Source organism: Lepidochelys kempii, chromosome 11 (assembly GCF_965140265.1).
Source record: "Lepidochelys kempii isolate rLepKem1 chromosome 11, rLepKem1.hap2, whole genome shotgun sequence".
NCBI classification, from domain to species: domain Eukaryota; kingdom Metazoa; phylum Chordata; order Testudines; family Cheloniidae; genus Lepidochelys; species Lepidochelys kempii.
This window is the reverse complement of record NC_133266.1, coordinates 29,191,856-29,214,109: the sequence shown is the minus strand read 5'-3', so window position 1 is coordinate 29,214,109 and position 22,254 is coordinate 29,191,856. Positions and strand designations below refer to the sequence as shown.

Sequence of the window (22,254 nt, the reverse complement as noted above, 5' to 3'; positions counted from 1 at the left end):
AATCTCCAGCTGAGCTATAGCCCTTTTGCACCATTTAGGTACTACAAAAGGAGCTATAATCCAGCTGCAAACACCCAAAAGAGAATTCACCTGACAGAGGCACATCTGCACTACAGTCAGGCCCTGAACCTCTGGTCTCCACACCCTCTAAGGTCAGGCTTGACAAAGCCCTGGCTGGGATGATTTAGTTGGGGATTGGTCCTGCTTTGAGCAGGGGGTTGGACTAGATGACCTCCTGAGGTCCCTTCCAACTCTGATATTCTATGATTCTATGATTCCTGGGGAGGAGGTGTATCATGGGCGGGGATGGCACCTGGCTGAGCTTTGCTCTGCCACTGTACTCCTCGACTACTGTAGGGTCCATAAGGATCCATCACTGGCACATGCTAGTGCTGCCAAGGAGCATCTTGACATAGCCTTGGGGCTGGAATTAGCTCCAAGAATCACAGAGCCAGAATCAGCTCCCTGACAGCCATCCCCGAGCCCACGCCACACCCAGCAGCGCTGGAAAGCATTAAGCCCTAAATGTGAAGTATGGCTAACATTTACAGTGGTCACTATTTTAAAAATCAACATTTATCACCTATGGTACTCATGGTACTATTTCCCTACCACAATTATTGCCTATTTCTAGTGTATCCCCAATATCATGTTGTGGTAATCATCAAAAATTGCTGGTAGTTTAAATAGGGCCATTATATACTCTCCAGCATCCAATTCCCCAAAGCAATTTCCAAACAGAATTTGGTGCATGCTTTCTAGTCAAAAACTTAAGAGCCATATCCTGGTCCCCTTAAAGCTTGAGAGGCAACTGGCATGGAGGAGACCCCAGGTGGTACAGAGCAGCGACAGCCAGCCCTACCCCGCTTCTCCTGGCCCTGGCATAAAGGTTTACTCACAGGTATGGTCAATGCACTGGCTCTTCTGAAGAATAGACCCTTGGAGGTTGGCTGCAGCAAGGTGCAGTTTGGACTCAGATTGAGGGGACAGAAAGGTGGCTGAAAGCCACCTTTGATATTCCCCCTCTCAGCTGTGCGAAAGCATTTAATCCTTATATTCTACATACCAACATGCTGTAGTTTTTCCTAATAAATAAGTGGAAGAAAAGATGGTACCTGATAACTTCATTGTCAAGCAGAAATATATTAAAAAATCTAAACCCACAAAAACCCAAGACTCTGAAGAACATAGATTTCTGCCCTTTCAGATGTACATAATTATGAAAATGTCTCTAATTATCCATTGTCTTGTCTGGAAACCTTTCTTTTGGCTGCATTGTGAACTATTTCAACCTGAGCTGGCTCTCTCTTTATCTGCCTGTTGCACGCAGTAATGGGACATGCAGGAGGGGAATTTCCCCAACTTCTTTATGCCTCAGACATGTTTGAAATCATTATTTCAGCTTTTCAATACTTTCATTAACTATCATAAGGACCATTATAGCTATCAGGACTGAGCAAATAATCCAGTCAATGAATGTCACCTCTTTTTTCTGTTCCCAAATTTTCTACAAGCTGATAGCAAGTTTCTCAAATGTGTTACAGTGAGTCACCAAATACTTTTTGTGACTAATTCTTAGTCTGTAGCTCATTCATGAGCAATTCATTGACAGTGTTCAGTACTAGAATGGGAGTTATGTTTGTTAGATTTGATAGGACACGTACTGTAGGTATCAATTCTGTTCCCTGACTGGAAGAGCATGAATTTTAGAATCAAGTTTCTAGGGAAAATATTTGAATTTTACAAGTTCAGAAGTTATTCTCCACAAGTACTTTCTAATATTAGCTTAAAATTCATTGTTTTCATGAACATGCTAGCCAATACACTTCTTCACTAGAATATTTGAAGAAAAGTAATGCAAAGGGGACAAACACATCCAAACAAATTCATTTTGTATGTTATTGAATACTCACAGAAGAACTTTAAGGCATTTGCTCAGTTCTGATAACTATATTGCACACTGTGAATAGGTGAGAAAATGGTCTTCTATTGTTTTAATCTAAAAGGTTTCAGAGTAACAGCCGTGTTAGTCTGTATTCGCAAAAAGAAAAGGAGTACTTGTGGCACCTTAGAGACTAACCAATTTATTTGAGCATAAGCTTTCGTGAGCATAAGCTGCAGCTCACGAAAGCTTATGCTCAAATAAATTGGTTAGTCTCTAAGGTGCCACAAGTACTCCTTTTCTTTAATCTAAAAGGTGTACCACACCTTTATGCTTTTTGGATATGTATACATTTGAATTTCAGTAAAGTCTTAATAATTAAAAATGATTATCCACAAATAAAACACTGCAATGCTCACAATTATGCAATGGAGTCAAAGACAATACAATAGCATCCTTTGCCCATTCTCCTTACCTTACAGGCAAGGTTCTGTCCCCTTTCCTTCTGTCCATCTCTCTCTGAGGAACAGGATACCAGCGAAAATTAAGCTTCCAGTTAAACCCTCCATATGTCATGTCTGACCCAGCCATGTATTCAAATGTGTCATCACTGATCACATCAATGATTGGACAGACAACAGTTTTTCTATAAGAAAAAAAGATTACTTTTTAAAATATGCTAGAGACCCCTTTCTGTTGTGGCTTCGCAGCATAGAAATCAAGACCCACACCAGAGATTTTATTTGGAAACAAGATTGTGCAAAATTAGTTTTCTCAAATTGTCAGATTTTTTTTTGCAAACCCTTTTTTTTCCACCATTTTGGTTTACATAGATAGGCTTGCACTCCCTGAGTTTCACTCCAAGTTTAGCCTCCCAATTTCAAATCACAGCCCAGCTTTAAGCTACCAGATTTCAGGACTAACTCATGGTAACCAAATAGGTGGTCCCCACAGTTTCCATCCAAATGCATTAAGTTGATGCAGGTTAGGTTAGGTGCAGGTTAAGTCAAAAATTCATCTAGGTTCACTCAAACCTCAGCAAATCTGTCATGAATTTCAGATTTGGAATAAAACCTGAAACCTTAATGAAACATTTCATTTTCATTTCATCACTTACTCTGTAAAAGTATTTTTCCAGGGCTTTTGTACATATTTCCATTGTTCAAGGTTCTATAACACAGTGCGTTAATTGACTTTCAAGCTGATGTTCATATTAATAAAACATCAGCTTAGAAGGTCAAACATGTTATAGACTATATAACGGCCATAAACAGCATAATCTGTGTATTTGCTTGAAACCATGCAGAGTAACAAATGTGTTTCTTAGTGTCCTCTGCATCAGTATGGGCTCTAGCTAAAGAGACAACCCACAGCTGAGCCAGGCAGATTTTGAAATACACCTAAATTTTGCTGCTGATGTGCCAAGCTGACCTCCGTACCACATAGCTTTAACTTTTCTGCAGCGGGTGCCATATTTTATTTTATCCCTAGTGAGATAGCTTTTCTCTTTTGCTATGCTTGATGTTTTATCAGTTCATAATTTGTAACATTGTTTATAACATAAGGGTCACAAAGTGCAAACTGTAAAAATCCCCTATATATTAGAAAAGTCTTAATGAAACATTAGAAGATGCAGTTAGAGCACCACAATTTAAAATATTGTGCATTTCCCTAACACTCCAATAACAGTTCCGTGCAAGTTATTGTAAACAATTTGTAAAGTATATTATATTAAACTGGATCCATAAGGGTGCAGCAGTCAGCTCTCTTTCATGCCTCTTGTGCATTTGTGGTCTTCTTACAACAACAAAATTATCTTTAAATTGGTTTGGTTCGGACACACGTGATTTCATTATCTCTTAGCACTGAGATGATGATGCTGGGGGAAGGCCATCAAACGAGAAGCATCGAGCTTAGATGCACTACACAGTGAGTTATGCAGCCTTGGCACCCCCTCCTCCCCTGCCCTCAGCAAACACCAGGTCAGACTGCTGATTCCTATCCCCATGCACAGACATCCCCCTCCTTCAAGTAAGCAGGGACATTGCTGTCATTTCTTACCCCAAGAGTAAAACTGAACTGATATTGTAAAGTTTCTCCATTTCTTTGCTCTCCACTTATACGCACAGTTCCCACCCATCTCCTTTCCCTATACCCTCTCCTCTGTAGAGACACCCTCCACATAAACCCATACCCTCTCTCTACACAAATAGCAAAATAAACTCTTTAGTTGTTGCTGCAGCATTCAATTGATGCTGTGAAGCTGCTTTCCTCCAATGGATAGCCCTGCCCCCCCTCACTCTAACACGTCTGCCCTCCTCCCCACAGTCACCCATCATCCTGAAAACACAAGAGACACTCCACCCATCTTTAACCCCTGAAGCTGCTGTAGTAACTGGTTGCTGTTGCCCCTCTGCTCTCTGGGTCACTCAGGGAACATTTTGTGAAGACCTCTTGCAATCCATCTGCTTCACAAATAGAGGCAAAGAGTCTTTTTTGGCCTTGAACACAACAGCATTTGTAGATAGGTAGGCAGGCAAGCAGGTATTACACACACACACACACACACACACACTTGCTTCCTCAACATAAAATATAAGTGTATGGAATTTGCTTTTTAGAACAATAGCAAAAAGTGATGATAGCAAGGCTTTCTGCTTTGATTTCTGTTTGTGACTGGACATTCACTTATGCACATAAACTGAGCGGGTACACATTGCACCATCCACTTGGAAGACAGGATAAGCACAAATTCCAATTGCTTGTGAGCTCACAAGAAAAGGGAACGGATGGGGAGAGTGGAGGAATGCACCGCATACACAAGCACTCATGAACCAAACAAAGGTGGTGGGTTAGTTTGCCAACCAAAGATTGGATAAAAGGCTTTATTTATTAACTATTATTACCAGTTACACTAACAGAGACCGTGTAGGAAGAAAGATACAATAACTATTAAAGCATCTTATCCTGACAAAAATATTGATTGAAAAATTACTGAACCATTTTTTTAAAACTAAAAAACGCTGTTGGGTTGATGACTTGTTTTCAATGTGTTCAGGCCAAAGAAGATTCTTTTTATAGCCAAAATATAATCACACTGAAAATAAAGGGTTATAAAGGAAACTCTGACAGACCCTTAACTAGAGCAGTGTAGCAGGCATTGTCATCATGCAGAAGGACATATATCAGCCCTTACCTGTCTTCCTTTATTCTTGCCAGTAGGGGCTCAAGCCAGCCTAAAGTGCATTCACAGTGTGCATCCAGAAAAGTTATGACCTTGCCCTTAGAAGCCGCTGCTCCTCTTAGCCGAGCACGGATCAGTCCTGACCGTTGTTCCATCCTAATAATTTTTACTGGCACTTCCAAATTTTTCACATAGTTTTCTAATGAGGCTTTCAGAAAATCTGCCAAATGCAATTTAAAAATACAAGAAACCTTTTGTTCAAACTAGATTCAGTAGTCAGTGAGGAGTCAAAATAGAACTGTATGGTTAATACATCATACTGGTCACTCAGGTAATTCTTGGACAATATTCTCATGCATGAATATTGAAAGACCAAAGGTCCTGAAAGCACAATTCAGGAAATACAGTCTGAGACATGTTTGTCAATTTTCTGAAGAATGAGAGATAAGTTTCCAGGTCATGGAGGTTTACATTAGGACACTGCTCACATTCTAGGATTGCAATATAGTTCTGGTTAAATGGGTCCCATGAGAAGACCATGCAAATAAAAGATTTCAAACAGAAAAAATTATGATTAATTTCCTACTTATAGCACTGGTCAGTCAAAGCTTAGTATAAATTCAATCCAGAAATGTGTACTTTGATTAAATATATGTTTTTGCTATTTTGTTATAAAGTCGAAGTTTAGTTTTTAAATATATCCATTTTAATAAGCTTCTTCAGCAGTTTGGGAGCTTCCATAAATACCCTTTCCCTATGTATGAGGGTCATGTTAAGTACTTTGACCCCGTGCTTCTCTTTGATGTCTGACTTGGAAGGGAGCAACAAAAAGTACAGTTCGGGGAAAAACCCAGAGCAGTGGAAGCAAGGTATAGTGAAGCCAGTGCAGCATACTTTTCCCTCCCCCCAACCCCTTAGTAACAGCTGCACATTGTGAATGTGAGCAAGAGAGAGCATGCTTCCCCTCTACTCTTTGAAACGGGGATATCTAGTTGGGTAGCCATGTGGATGTTAATGCTACTTAGGGCAGCATTAATATCAGCTCTGTACCTGCAATCCCTCCAAGGGGTACCCTGCACAGAGTAGAGGAAGCCAGTACAGGAGCCATACTGCATGGTCTGAAGTTTTCAGTCACAAAAAACAGCTTTTGACCACTTTAATAGTTTGGAAGAAAAAAAATCCTAAAAATGTGGAACAGGGGAAAACCAAAAAAATTCAGCTGCTTGGCATGTCACATCAATGGCACAGCCCTGCCCCTGATATTAAGCGACAGCTCTATAATGCTGAACAGGATATGATGCTGTAGCTAATCAGTGGATTACAAAAGACAGTACCTTTCATACTGTGCAATAAGCTTCAAATTCCCCTGCATTTATTTTTACACAGCTGCAGATACAGTAACGTACCTGCCTATGGTAAAACCTCCATGAGGAGGACAGAAGACCTAGGGAAATCTTTGAGGTGCACCTTGCAGTGTTTGCTGAAGGTTTCCCTCAGGGGACAGGTTTTGGCACCCGGAGAGAAATCAGGCAACACAGCTTCCAAATCCTCCAGTCCTCATGGTGCCGTGCTGTGCAAACATTTTGACATCCAAAGCAAATACATTGACATTTTTTGGCTTTTCACCAGTTCCATTATTTTAGCATTTTTTTTATTTCTAAAACATTAACATTATCAAAAGCAGTTTTTGTTACTGAGCAAAAGCAGTTTTTGCTTTTTCTACCCTCAAATAACCTCAATTACTAGTTTAAAAAAACTATGTGAAACTCGGGCTCAAAATAAATTAAAAACAAAAACCAAAGAGTAATCTGAGGAAACTGTTCAAGCTTCTGACATTTAAACAAGTTTAAACCTCAAGAGTGAGTCATTTCCTTGTTAGGAGAGAAATGAGCGACGGAGACATAGGACACTATATTCTTGATATTCTTTATCGGGAATATTGGCACAGCACTCATAACATGGTCACTGAAAAGCACCATTATCACTGAGCTACTTAATCCAGAAAACTGCCCCTCTGAGTTGGGGGGTCAAATTCATTACTGGTTAAAACTTTATTGATTTACAATCCCTTCTGCAGGCTTCTCAAATGTGACACTAACAAAATATGTACATTTTAAATCTCTATCAAATTATTATAACTATCCACAAGAAAATTAGAGCAAGGGTCATACCTCTTTCACTGGCATCATCCACCAAGATAACCTCAGAAAGCAAATGGTGTGGGGATCTGTTTATAACACTGTAAACAGTTCGAAGCAAAGTACTCCAGGCTTCATTATGAAATACTATAACTACACTTGTATTTGGGAGTTCATCAGGGTAGACTTTTGTCTTGCATCTGCCAAAGAGAAAAAAAGACAAGTTAATCTTTTTTATAAATTCATTCTCCAGTGCTATGTAACAACATGACAGGTTATCAAATTCTGGAAATTGAGCTTCAAGATTGCTGGACAGCTCACCATTCAGTAAGATATGAATCTCTCCAGACGCTCCCCGCCCCCCCATCCATGCCCCCCTCAAAATACAAAACAAAACAAAAAAATCACACGGAAATTCTCAGGCATGGGGTTTTGAATACTGTATTCTGGCTAGGAAAAACTATGAGTAAAAAGACTAAAGCTGCAAATAAAATTTTGTACCAGATCTCCTAAATGAAGAATTAACATTTACATCCAAGAAATAATACAGTGCACACACATATATACATACATACATACACACCCAAACATGTGAGTGACGACCCCTCAAGTCCTACAGCTTGGATAAAATGGGACCCAGCACTGAGCAACGCTAGAAGTTTCTTAAAACTAAAACCTAAAAATGAATATTTTTTAAAAAAACTCCAGTTTGCTCATAATACAGAAGGATGGAACTAAAACCTTTTATCTCTGTCCTCTAAAATTTGGGGCGAGGTCATGTAACGGTACCCTAAATACCAACCACTCCTGGTTTGAGTAAAGAAAATTCACCTGCGGTGTTTTGCAAATCCCAAATCAAAATACAGTCTCCTCATCCCATCCCCAATACATGCACTTCATGTGCACAGGCAGCTATTATAAAACCAGCAGTACTTGTTATCAAAGCCAAGATATTTCATTCTAATATTTTCAGCATTGCTACTTAAAAAAATCTTTTAGATATATTGATAAATGTCAGCTATGTACTTAAAATCATTTTCTAGCTCTATTTTCATCTTTGTGATCCCGATTTCAAGAAAGCACTTAAACACATGCTTACCTGTAAGTTCAGTGCTTACTTACAGTGACCACCCATCCCTAATTGGGTGGCACAGTCCCAAAATGTAAATTTCAAGTTCTGGGCTGAATGACTGTGGGACATCATTTGGTCTGGATTCCCTGTAGTGCCTATCCTGGCCTGCCTGAGGCTCAGGGGCATTGCCAGCCTCTTCTTGGTGGGGCTGAGGTGGGGCCTTTGGCCCCCCTTGCCATAAGACCCTGCCCCCTGCTCGTCGTCCTCTTCCCCCCAAGGCCCTGCCCCAGGACACAGGCCAGGGGCTGCTCTTGGGCACCCTGATCCCACACCCAGGGCAGGTGGAGGGTCCAGGGCTCCCCACAGCAGCCCGGGCTCCCTGGGTGGCTCTTACCACTGCCAGGCTTCTGACCTGGTCAGGGGGCAGGGCTCCTGCACATGTCCAATTTTTGCATTTTGGAAAGCTGGTCACCCTATGCTTACCTATCCTGAGGCCTATACGTGGTATTTATTTTTTTACTAAAGATAAGCTAAGAACATGTTTATACATTCCTCTTTAAACATTTTCTTTTAAATGTTTTAAATCTGAAAATGTATGTTAACTAATGTTACAAGCAGAGAAACTCTTTTGTAGTCTACTGGCCTTTTCTGACTTGGTGTCCTGTAATTCTCACACAAGAGCAATGTATCACTGTGGTCCATAATATTTTAATACTCACCATGCTGCAGAAAATCAGTACAACTAGAACTATATGTTGTGCTATCTCCCTAGGATTTACACTGGGTTAGTCTGTCAAGTTACTTTTTGATTTAGGAGTCAGAAGAATGACAGAATTGGGGCACTGAAGAAACATTAAATGGACCTTGAACTCCCCCCCCCCCCCCCGCACTCATCATAACAAAACTCTGTAAAACTTTCTATTGCTTCACTGACATGAAAACTTACATAAAATAGAGTCACAATGACAGCCTTCAAAATTTAAGGGTGACATTTCCAGGTATGAAATATAGAAGAAAGTCTATTAGTTCACTGGTTTCCATATTATAGTCACAAGTCCATAGTGTGCTCTAGAAACCAGAGCAAAGAACCTCTCTTGATTGCTTGTCTTATCCATGTGGTACATCTTGCCCATTATTGCAGGAGAGTAAAACCAGGAGCATTGTGATAAGTAAGCAGCTCTTCTGCCAGGTGAGTTTCAAAAGGAATCTCCTCCCAGCCGAGCCAGGGGGAATCATGCTAAATTTGTATGAACTGGAAATTGTTCTTTGCAGATTTTATAGCGATGTATAATTTGGAAGCAATCACTGAGGAAGTTAGTCAAACAACATGGCCTTAGAGCAGTAAGCTATTCATTTGCTTAATGAGCTTTAAAATCCATGGAGAAAGGTGGTACATATTGTTTTCCTAACTACTGCGGGGGCCTAATTAACTATACATTTGGGCATCTATTATGATTTAGATTTACAGGGTTCATGAATAATATGGCTATTATATTATCATCTGTGGGGATGGTGGTAGTTTAGTTAGTGTAACCCAAAGAAATGTGACCAAAACGGGGCAATCTCTCAGAAAGGGAACATTGTTTCCTTTGCAGAAGTTAGTAAATGTTTTCCTAAAAACATATGACGTTCAATTGCCCCCCCGAAGATATATGGTGGCCAAACCTGATAACTAAATTCAGTCAATGAAGTGTGAAATGGAAGGACTTCAATGCAAAACACAATACAACTTTAACAACCAGTGCCCTCATAATATAATGTTATTGTTGAAGGGGTTATTTCTGTACTGTTTTTTTTTTCCTTTTTCAGATATTGTTAAACAATTTTTATTATTTCAGTAGTGATTGGTATTTGATTTTAAACAAAAACAAACTAGATTAAAACTACTTGAAGTGAACTATTAAAATGAGATTGTATAGTCTAAAATATTAAAATATTTTTATCATGGTTCTAGAATGGCAAAAGCAATAAGAAAACATATCCGTGTTTTTATAAATTGCCTTCATGGAGGTGGATATTTATTTGAAGGATTTTTCTCTTCCATGTTTTTAGCACTTTATTTTACAGTATATATCCCCTCTGCTAAACATTCAGTTTGTATAATTATACAGTATTAGCCAGGATCATGTAAAGAACTCCTTTACTATTAATTACTATTCTAAAAGATCTGCTGTAGCTCAACTTGAAGTTATAGGCTTAATGTAGAAATTACTGGGTGAGGTCCTCTGGCCTGTGTTGTAGCCAAAATGTTTTTAAAAGGATATACATTATCTCTGTTTATGTTGTAAAATGTTAAAGCTAACGAAACATTTCAAATTTGTCTCCCAAGCACAAGCAAATACCATAGACGTATTACTCTCAACATGTGTACATAAACCTGCACTTAAACTTCATTTTGTTTTAATTTTATACCATTTTCTTCTGTGTTGTGTTTTTAAAAAATTGGTTATTAAAGTTTATGCTTGAATATAAGAATGGCCATACTGGGGCAGACCAAAGGTCCATCCAGCCCAGTATCCTGTCTACTGACAGTGGCCAATGCCAGGTGCCCCATAGGGAGTGAATCTAACAGGTAATGATCTCGTGATCTCTCTCCTGCCATCCGTCTGCACCCTCTGACGAACAGAGGCTAGAGACACCATTCCCTACCCATCCTGGCAAATAGCCACTAATGTACTTAACTTCCATGAATTTATCCAGTTCTCTTTTAACCCCTGTTATAGTTCTAGCCTTCACAACCTCCTTGAAAATATTTAGAAAAGCAATATTAATTGCTATAACAAACAAATTAACAAAAACTTAAGTAAAAATTCTATTTGTTAGTCTGTTGCTAAAACCAAGTGCTGGGGGCAGGGAGCAGAGTAAGAAGTCGTCTCACAGAAGATTGTGAGTACCTGTTTTAGCAATCCAGCACTACCTTTATCATGGAAAACTACTAACATGTTAAGGAAGTAAAAATGGATTTCTTTATGTAAAAACTGAAAAACCATCTAAAACAGGTACATTTGTATGTGGCAAAAAAGATTAAGAAAACCAGGACAAAAAACCAAAACATTATTTTAATAAAGGAATAAAAAATAGAAATAATTAAAATATAGAAAACCAGGTCATGTTTCTGTTATAGGCTATATAAAAACATTATTTGTGTCATTAGTTACCATTATATTGTACATAAACTAAGTTCATTTGTGTATAAATTTGGGTTACTGAAAACAAGAGAAATAGGGAAAAAACGTATGTTAACCAATTTAAGTGGTTTAAGGGTGCATCCCACAGATTGGAGACACCAGAGTGTATCAATGCACAGTACAGAAACACCTGGATGTAGACAAGAAAAAAGATAAACCTACAAGTAACAAACAACTACATTTCAACCTAGCGTGTATGTACAATTAAGTATGCAATCACCTATAGAGACATTACAATGGCCTTAGGTAAAACAGGGCTAATGTAACAGTTTGACTGCTACATTCACGCCTGGGACTTTGATCGGTAATGTACAATTAATGCATACAGCTGTCATTTTGAATCTTTTTTATTTAATATGACTGAAATCTATCATTGTGTACTATAATTGTATAATTTCTTGTTATTCAAAACAGACAAAATGACATTGCTAATCTGTTTCTGTCTCTCTCTCTCACACACACACACATATATATATACACATACAAATTAATGAATGAATGAATCATAGAAAACAATAAGAAAGCAAAGAAAACAGCATAGGTAGAGAAATTATGTGCATGTGAAAGTGATCATTCGCTTTCCAGATCAGCTCATTCTGGATAACTCCCATGAACAAATTCTGCAGTGCACCAAGTAATGTGCTCGGATTTGTCGACAGCTGAACCTCTCACTAGAAACTAAATTAAAACTACCCAATTCATTTAATTTAGGATACTTGATTTTAGTGGAAGTCATAAAGGCTGTTACTTTGCCTAAGCTGCAGTATTAAATCATAATTTGCAATGTATCATTAGTTGTCATTTAGAAAACAGGTAGCTGCCATTAAAGTACTCAGAGGAGTTTTTAGTCCACTGTGCATTATAAATTGGGCTCTCGGTTTTCCTCTCTGCAATACAGAGGGGAACACAAGGGAATAAAAAGGGGCAGAAGTACCTTAAGCAAAGCAGTGGTTCTGTAACACATTTAACCCTTCTCTGCTTTCCTCTGCACTAGCATGAGTTTGAGGCTCTACATTTAGGACTGTGGTCAGTGTATTTACTCGGCATCAGCATTGCTAATCCCAAGCATTCAAAAATCATGAGTCAGGCTCCCAAATTTTGATTTTTTTTCCAGATAAAAAATATCTTTTAGATTTTCTTCATTTGCATTCTAGTTTCTGAGTCTTTATGGTGCACTCAGGACAATTTTTTTTCCTAAGCTTTTCAGCCATGAAGGCTAGCCACTTACTTCTTTCATGAAAGATAAAGGTTTTCATGCAATCTCTTGATTCCAGAAGCTAGGGCTTTAAGAAAAACACTAAATATCATAAAACACTATGGCATGCTCTCTGCAAACACAAAAAGAATTTCTGAGCAGAAATCCAGCAGATATTTAATGCTGTATTAACTTTCCTCCAAAGCCTCTATTCCCAGTTAGAGAAGGACAGTACACAACTATGAGGAGGGGGAGAAAGCCAATGACAGCAAGGAGAGGGTAAGTCTTCTGCATGGCTGGTGTCTGCTTTTCTCACAGATCCTGAGTCTTAAAGTGAGCCTCCTATTCACCTCTTTATGGGGTTTCCAATCCCCTTTTCTGTTGGGAGCACGTGGGTAAACCCCAGAAAGTAAACCTTTCAGAGTGTTCAAGCTAGATTCTTGTTTGTACATACTGCAGGGCTTATCAGGAAGGGCTTGTGGGTGCAGTTGCATGGAACAATATAGCCTTAATACTTACTCCTTCTAACAATATTTTTCTTGGTCTATATCCATTTATTGTATAAGACCCAATTCACTGAAAAATTTTCTTACATCAATGTATGGCAAAGGATCCAACTTTTTTGCAAATCAGAGACATTTATAACTCTTTAGGCCAACTTAAAAGAGACTCTGCTTTATGCATTTGCAAAATTTGCATGCATAAACAGTTATTTGCACAGGTGACTACATGATTTACATTTATGACGACTTCTGCTTTGGTCACCAGCATGATTTAAATACTGGGAACTTCAGCATCACAGCACAAACATCTACAACTTGAGCTAAATAAGGAATATCAGCCAGGAGCAAAGAATTATGCCATACTTACAGGATGGGGGACTCTATCCTGGGAAGCAGTGACTCCGAAAAAGATTTCGGAGTCATGGTGGATAATCAGATCAACATGATCTTCCAGCATGACACAGTGAGAGTTAATGCAAAAGAGTTAATGCAGAGGAATCTTCAGCAGAGGTAGAGTAGAGAGGTTATTTTACCTGTGTATTTGACACTGGTGTGACCGCAGCTAGAATACTGTGTCCAATTCTGTTGCCCACAATTCAAGGAGGATATTGATAAATTAGAGATGATTCAGAGAAGAGCCATGGGAATATTAGAGAACGTACCTTATAGTGATAAACTAACCTGAGCACTTTGAGCCTAACAAAGAGAAGCTTAAGAGGTGGTGATTACAGTCTGTAAGTATGTACATGAGAGACAAATATTTAATAGGCTCTTCAATTCAGCAGAGAACGGTGTAGCATGATTCAATGGCTGGAAGTTGAAGCTAGACAAATTCAGACTGGAAATAAAAGACAAATTATTTTACAATGAGGGTAATTAAGTACTGGAACAATTTACCAAGAGTTGTGGTGGATTCTCCATCACTGAGTTTTTAAATCAAGATTGGATGTTTTTCTAAAAGATCTGCTCTATGAATTATTTTGGGGAAGTTCTCTGGCCTGTGTATTATAGCTGTGGTTCTCAACCAGGGGTACGTGTACTCTGGGATATGCAGAGGTCTTCCAAGTGGTACATCAGCACATCTAGGCATTTAGACATTTACCTAGTTTTACAACAGGCTACTTAAAAGAACTAGCAAAATCAGTACAAACTAAAATTTCATACAGACGTCTTGTTTCTACTGCTCTATATACTGAAATGTAAGTACAATATTTATATTCCAATTGATTTATTTTATAATTATATGGCAAAAGTTAGAAAGTAAGCACACTATTATTGAAAAATTGCTGTGACACTTTTGTATTTTTAGGTCTGGTTTTGTAAGTAAGTAGGTTTTAAGCAAGGTGAAACTTGGGGGGTACGCAAGACAAATCAGGCTCCTGAAAGGGGTACAGTAGTCTGGAAAGGTTGAGAGCCACTGTATTACAGGAAGTCTTTCTAGATTATCACAATGGTCCATTCTGGCCTTGGAATCTATGAGTCTATAAGTCTGTTGTGGTAGTAGGCTGCTATGGACCAAGTCAAAAGAAAAGGATGCTAAACAAACTGATAATGTATTACATAGCACTAACTGATAGTCATTGTAATCTTTTAACTGTTTGAAGACCTATGTGAATTAAGTTTGGTGTTCTTAGTACTATTCCCAATGTACATCACACAAAAGTCATCACAGCTAGTCATTAAAGTTATTTTCTAGAGCACATCACAAAAGCCACCATCCAAATTGTCAATAACTGTCATGCACAACAAAGATGGCATGGAGATTGAATTATGCTCTAGTTCAAGGTTGAGACTGGTCAGTATGGGAAGCTTGTGCTGTCACCACCTACACTAAACTTTGGCGGATAAACTAAGACTGATTAGTTTTCAGTACACACACTTTCATAAGTATTAAATTCACTTTTAAAAAATTAAAGAACAAACAGTAACATTACACATACGGTGGGTGTATAATCACTAGTCTTGTTCTTACCGTAATTCACATTTTCAATTACCGGAAGTGCAATGGAAAATTATCACAATCTATAATAAAAGACATCAACTGTTTTAGAAAATAAAATTCAGACAAGTGACATACTTGACAATTTTCAGTGAATATTTTCATCCCAGATACATTAATATAACCACGTGTGAATGAGATATATTCAATGAAAAATGTAATTACTGTATATTTTAAACTTGCTTCCAGATGACCAAAGTACTGTTCTAAGAGTTATATAAACAATTGTAACAAACCTGTGTGGAGTTTTTATATGACTATTAAAGAAAAAATTTAAATGATACATGAAGGTAACAGTATAAAAAGATACATGCTCCACAGTTGCAATACAGAGCGGTCTAAGGTAAAGTTGCATATACAGGTATTACAGCATACAAAGTTCTTCTTGCAATGTACAGATAGTAATGTTGCCAAGTAATAAAAGCTAAAAGACCCAACCGTGATTCCCTATTCTCAAGGGGTTGTTACACAAATAATGGACCTGTTGTTCTGAAGTTGTTACTTTGTTACTTTCCCCTCACTAAACTGAAATAACCACTCACTATCAGGGAATCTAAATGGCAACCAGACTTCCAAATGTTCTTTCTTAGTATTTTTGGCAGGTTAATTTTTCCAATTAATACCACCTGCCAGATGGTATGATTTATAATGCAGCACACATGTCCAGCGGAGTTAGTGATGTCACCAAATAAGGAGTTTTGGGACATTGTTAGGATACAGAATTTCAGGTGAAGGAAAAAATATTTTCAGAAAAGTTTGCTACAACTGTTTAGAATCCTGGAGTTTTAAAATGTTACCAATCCTGCAACAAGGGAGTATCTTTCTTACAAGAACTCAGTAGACTCTACCTGTCCTACAGTGTACAGTTTCAAGGTTCATGGGCTCAAAAATGCTGAATATCTCCCACAGCCTGAGGCTAAACTCCATTAATCTTTGTAGTTCTCCTTTAACAGTGTCTTAATTCTGAACAGTGTATCACTTGATTTAATGACATTTTACTCACTTGGTACTATATATAGATGTTCAGAAGTTAAAGACCTTTCACTTTATATTGCTGAAATGATTAAAAGGATTCATGTTGTATTTTTTCCTATTTAAAGGTGCACCACATCAAAGGTGTAGTGAATAAATCAGCTGCTATTGATCGTGAAATTATAAACACAAAGGAACCACTCTCTGCCTTCTCCAGATCATTTACAATCCATTCTAATGGTTAGAAATATACTAGTGATTGAAATGTTTTCCTAAAAACATCACTTTTGCTTGTATAGTTCTCAGATGTTGCTTTAGGAATACACATGAAGTAAATACAGCTGTTTAAAAGTGAAAAGACATTTTCCAATGCCTAGGAGAACTATTTCCTCAGCAATCTCCCCTGCATCACTGGAAGATCCTCAGGAGAAAATTCAGTAGTACTTCAGGGTTCTCTCTCAGGATCAAAGAATTTTTCTCTTCCCATCAACTATCAGCTTTGGTATGGAGGCACAGAAATAACCCACGGGCCTGCCTTTGCAGCTACTATGAGTGAAGGAAATCTTGGAATCAGTGATTTCCAATAATCTTTCACCTCCAATAACCAAGAGGCAGTGCCTGGAGGTGAAGCTTGATCTCAGCCACAGGGTCATTTACATGTTTTGACACTGATTAATGTCTGAATGGAGGTGAAAGCAATATTACTTACTAAGACCGGCAGCCAGTGAACACAAGTCAAGCTTCATCATCTTCCTTCTAGAACTAAACATGAGACAAGATGTCCTTCTTCACATTCTAAAGCAAAATTAACATGGAAATAGTGCAATATGGACATTGTAATGGAAATCCAAAAGCAACTGTGTGTGTCAACAGAATCCTCAGAGATAACATTATGTGCATGGGATGGATGACTATCAAACAGGTCGTGGGCAGTCTGACCTAGTGGTCGGAGCAGGAGTCTGGCTAGTTCAGATACCAAGAGATCAGAGTCTGAAGCAGGCCAGAGGGCAAAACCAAGGCCCGGTCTACACTGGAGGGGATCGATCTAAGTTACGCAACTTCAGCTAATGAATAATGTAGCTGAAGTCGACGTACTTAGACCTACTCACCGCAGTGTCTTCACTACGGTGAGTCAACTGCTACCACTCCCCTGTTGGCTCTGCCTGTGCCACTCACGGCGCTGGAGTACAGGAGTCGACGGGAGAGTGCTTGGGGGTAGATTTATCCCATCTAGTCTAGATGCGATATATTGATCCCCTGCTGGATCGATCGCTGCCCGCTGATCCAGCAGGTGGTATAGACATACCCCAAGAGTCAGCGTCAGGAGAAAGAGATCAGTAGAACCAGGTATTGCAGAGGAAGAAGTCCTAAGGAGGGAAAACCCAATTGCATGAACAACTTCCTGTTTCTGTTCTTGGTTTAAATAGAATCTGTAAACCCATCAGGACCACCAATGTTTTGCCAATCAGATTCCAGGACTGGAGTCCTCTGCCGGAGTTCAGCTTCTATGCTGGCAACTATAAGCAGCTCCTATGAGCCCCAGGGACCAGGGTTCAAGACACGTGGTCACAGATGGATTGTGAGTCTCACACAATTCCACAGAGTCTTTTTTAGGTAGTAGCACAAAGCTTGAGCCGTACTTTCTAGGAAGTCTTGAACAGCTTTAGAAAATGAATGAAAAGGGAGCCTTTTGCTTAGTGAGTACTCTAATGAAACAATGGCTTGCTCAACACTCAGTTGTAATGGAAGGGGCTCTTTCTGACTTCACTTCTCTAAATAAAAAATTGACACAGCCAAAATCACGGTCTTTTCTTTTAAAACATTATCATTGAACTGCCAAGTACATTATATGAAGCCAAATAAAGTCCTGATACGATTTACATTGAATGTATCCACTATAAATAATACCTAGAATCAGAGGTTAGTGATCCTCATTTTCCTTTAAGTAGCACTTAAAGAAATAGCACTTCTTTGTCACAAACTCTGATTTACTGGGTCTGAAGAGAGTCATGTTCAGATAATTTCTAAAAGGGAGCTTTCTGAAAATTATACTTCCTAATAAGCGGTTAGCAGATTTAAAAAAAAAGTAAGCCACTCATAAAGTGCAAAAATTTCCTTATAAACACAAGTTGGAGTGAACACATGTGGCTCTGTGATCATGTTTACTGTAAGCCTATTGTTTAAGATAGATTTTTCACCCAGAACAGTTTATACACAATCTAGAAAGTACATAGGAAAATTGAAACATTATACTGGACCAGATAAGATTCTGAGAATGAGAGAAAAAGCAAGTGTGCTTCAATTCCCATGTTCTGACAGATATTTCAACAATTTAGGTTTAATCAATTAATTATGCTTTCCCCTCCCCATCCACCATAGCTGTATGTAAGTCTCAAATCCCACAGGAACTACAGAAGTCAACTTCTGACAGCTATATGGAATGAACTATCTGTTTCAACCAGGCACCTTAGACAAGAGAAAATAATGTAATGTCTTAAAATATATTCTGTTACAACATTTCAGTATGTAGAGATTTAGACTCAATTTTAATTACATACATTACTCAAATTGCAAAAGTTTGTATTTTAAAACAAATGCAAATGAAATGTAAACAGAATTTTTTTAAAAAGAGATTTACTTCACTTACAGGGAAGCAGCATCATAAAGCAATTGCATCTACATTGTGTTGCTGAATTTTATTGAACCAAAATACTGTAGAACCAATCAATTTTTATATCCAGCAGAAGATAGATGTGAAAATATGTCATGAAAATGTCTCTCTGGTGTTCCATTATGCAGTATAAGCAGGTATATTGCAGGAGCAAAGACCCTTCACTCACACCTTCAGCTGTCACCATTCATAATGATGACATACTTTGAATGTAGCCTTGAATATCAAAACTTCCTTAGGGATTTCAAACCCTAAATACAGCATTAATATTTTAGTAGTTACTCAATGCAAGAATGTCATTTACTAAAAGCTCAAAGTTATTTTATGTTTGAGTGGGAACAAGGTAATGTAGACAAAGTACTACTTAAAAACAAACACCATAGTATAGAGGCCATTTCATTTCTCTATATCTTTAAGGTGACTTAAGAGGTGGCAGGCCTCTTTCTAGACTCTCCAAACCTATGTAATCAAAGCTGAATGGACACATTTGCAAACACAAGACCTGCACAACTGAAGTCAAGGGGAATTTTACCACTAACTTAAAGGGGGTAGAGTCGAGGCCTAGTTTGTTAAAACAGGAAAGCGTTAGCAATAATGATTTGACCAATAGCTTAATTGGAACAAATCTGTAATGGAAATTATAGATCAGGAAAGGCTTTTTCTTAAAACACCTTTGATTGCTATTTTTTTCCCCACCAAGTAAGATGACCCTTTGGCTTAATTTCCAGTCTACCTGTTGATACAGCATTTTTTTGTGCCTTACCGAGAAATCCTCACCTTTTCTGTCTTACTATCATAGAAGATTAGGGTTGAAAGAGACCTCAGGAGGTCTGGTCATCTAGTCCAACCCCATGCTCAAAGCAGGACCAACCCCAGCTAAATCTTCCCAGCCAGGGCTTTGTCAAGCTGTGCCTTAAAAACCTCTAAGGATGCAGATCCACCACTTCCCTATGTAACCCATTCCACCCTCCTAGTGAAATAGTTTTTCCTAATATCCAACCTAGACCTCCCAAACTGCAACTTGAGACCATTGCTTTTTGTTCTGTCATCTGCCACCACTGAGAACAGCCTAGCTCCATCATCTTTGGAAACCCCCCGCTTCAGGTAGTTGAAGGCTACTATCAAATCCCCCCTCACCTTCTCTTCTGCAGAATAAATAAGCCCAGTTCCCTCAGCCTCTCCTTGTAAGCTATGTGCCCCAGCCCCCTAATCATTTTCGTTGCCCTCCACTGGACTCTCTCCAATTTGTCCACATCCTTTCTATAGTGGGGGGGGGGGCCAAAACTGGACACAATACTCCAGATGTGGCCTCATGAGTTCCAACAGAGGGGAATAATCACTTCCCTCAATCTGCTGGCAATGCTCCCACTAAGGCAGCCCAATATGCCGTTAGCCTTCTTGGCAACAAGGGCACACTGCTGACTCATATCCAGCTTCTCGTCCACTGTAATCCCCAAGTCCTTTTCTGCAGAACTGTTGCTTAGCCATGGGATTCTTCCATCCTAAGTGTAGGATTCTGCACTTGTCCTTGTTGAACCTCAGATTTCTTTTGGCCCAATCCTCCAATGTCTAGGTCACTCTGGACCCTATCCCTACCCTCCAGTGTCTCTACCTCTCCCCCCTGCTTCGTGTCATCCACAAACTTGCTGAGGGTGCAATCCATCTCATCATCCAGATCATTGATGAAGATGTTGAACAAAACCGACCCCTGGGGCACTCTCTTTGATACCGGCTGCCAACTAGACATCGAGCCATTGATCACTATTCATTGAGTAAGACAATCTAGCCAGCTTTCTATCCACCTTATCGTCCATTCATCCAATCCATACTTTTTTTAACTTGCTGGCAAGAATACTGTGGGAAACCGTACCAAAAGCTTTGCTAAAGTCAAGATATATCACGTCCACAACTTTCCCCATAGCCACAGAGCCAGTTATCTCATCATAGAGGGCAATCACATTGGTCAGGCATGACTTGCCCTTGATGAATCCATGTTGATTGTTCCTGATCACCTTCCTCTCCTCTAAGAGCTTCAAAATGGATTCCTTGAGGACCTGCTCCATGATTTTTCCAGGGACTGAGGTGATGTTGACTGGTCTAGATTCTCATTCTTCCCTTTTTTAAAGATGGGCACTATATTTGCCTTTTTCCAATCATCCAGGACCTCCCCCGAGCAGCACAAGTTTTCAAAGATAATGGACAATGGCTCTGTAATCACATCAGCCAACTCCCTCAGCAACCTTGGATGCAATAGATCCAGACCCATAGACCTGTGCATGTCCCGCTTTTCTAAATAGTCCTTAACCTGTTCTTTCACCACTGAGGGCTGCTCACCTCCTCCCCATACTGTGCTGCCCAGTGCATCAGTCTGGGAGCTGCCCTTGTCGGTGAAGACCAAGTCAAAAAAAGCACTGAGTACTTCAGCTTTTTCCACATCATCTGTCACTAGGTTGCTTCCCCCATTCAGTAAGGGTCCCACACTTTCTCTGACCACCTTCTTGTTGCTAACGTAACTGTAGAAACCCTTCTTGTTACCCTTCAATCCCTTGCTAGCTGAAACTCCAAGTGTGCTTTGGCCTTTCTGACTGCACCCCTGCATGCTCTATATACTATGAATCATTATATATTCAAAGTATGTTTTAGAAAGCGTTCAGTGCTGAAACTAAAAGTATTCTGACTTATAACTGCAATAAGGGAAATAAGAGAAGAGGAAAATCAGCAATCATTTTCACATGGCACCATTAATGACATTTTGTATGCTACAGACTTAATCATGTCCTCATTTTATTGCTCTGTGATAATCTACAGAAGCTAGGTTTGGAGCTATTAGGTGAGAGGCAAAACTGTGTGTCACTCTGAGTAAAGAGAAGGGAGATGATATAATTTATGACACAGTCACTTAGTTCCTTGTTCAGTGTTAGCTAATAGGTATAAGGTAGTCTTCAATGCCATGCTTCATAAGGCAGGTAACAGATGTATTAGTCTTAGAGCTTCTTCCGTAAATTGGATTTCTGCCAAGATAGCAACAGCAACACATGAAACAATAGTTCTATGATGCACCAGATTTTTCAAATGTACCCAGAGCAAATCACTGTGATGCAAGGCTCACATCTATCGTCTTGATTAACCACAATCCAATTTTGTAAATTCACAAGCATTAGTATTGTTATTGTGTCAACTCTCCTTGTACAGGTATCTGTCATCATGACTTCTCCATGCTGATTAGATGTACTGTTGAATGTCTCTTGCAACTGCTAATTAACAACTACAAAATTTGGAAATGCTGTTTTCCAGTTCTGCATATTATATAAATATGTTCTGCTAGCTTCTCCACAATGAATGAGCATTCTTAGTAGAAAAGGCCTTATGCTCTTACTTGTGAATAGTTATAGTGTAAGATGTATATTAAACTACAACGTATGCAACATTATTGCTTATTATCTCTTTCCC

General features: G+C 39.0%; 1 protein-coding gene across 14 annotated transcripts in view; it reads right to left on the bottom strand.

Annotated features, from left to right (window-relative positions):
• GALNT13 (polypeptide N-acetylgalactosaminyltransferase 13) overlaps positions 1–22,254 on the bottom strand; it is a 504,126-nt gene that overhangs the window by 328,760 nt on the left and 153,112 nt on the right. For all 14 annotated transcript variants that reach the window (XR_012154256.1, XR_012154250.1, XR_012154254.1 and 11 more), the window contains 3 exons: positions 7,238–7,404; positions 5,079–5,286; positions 2,358–2,528 (listed from right to left, as the gene is read on the bottom strand). Coding sequence is in view for 7 of the 14 variants with exons in the window: in XM_073305505.1 (XP_073161606.1) it covers positions 2,358–2,528; positions 5,079–5,286; positions 7,238–7,404 (546 nt within the window). In the remaining 7 variants the exon portion in view is untranslated. The remainder of the gene's footprint in view (positions 1–2,357; positions 2,529–5,078; positions 5,287–7,237; positions 7,405–22,254) is intronic.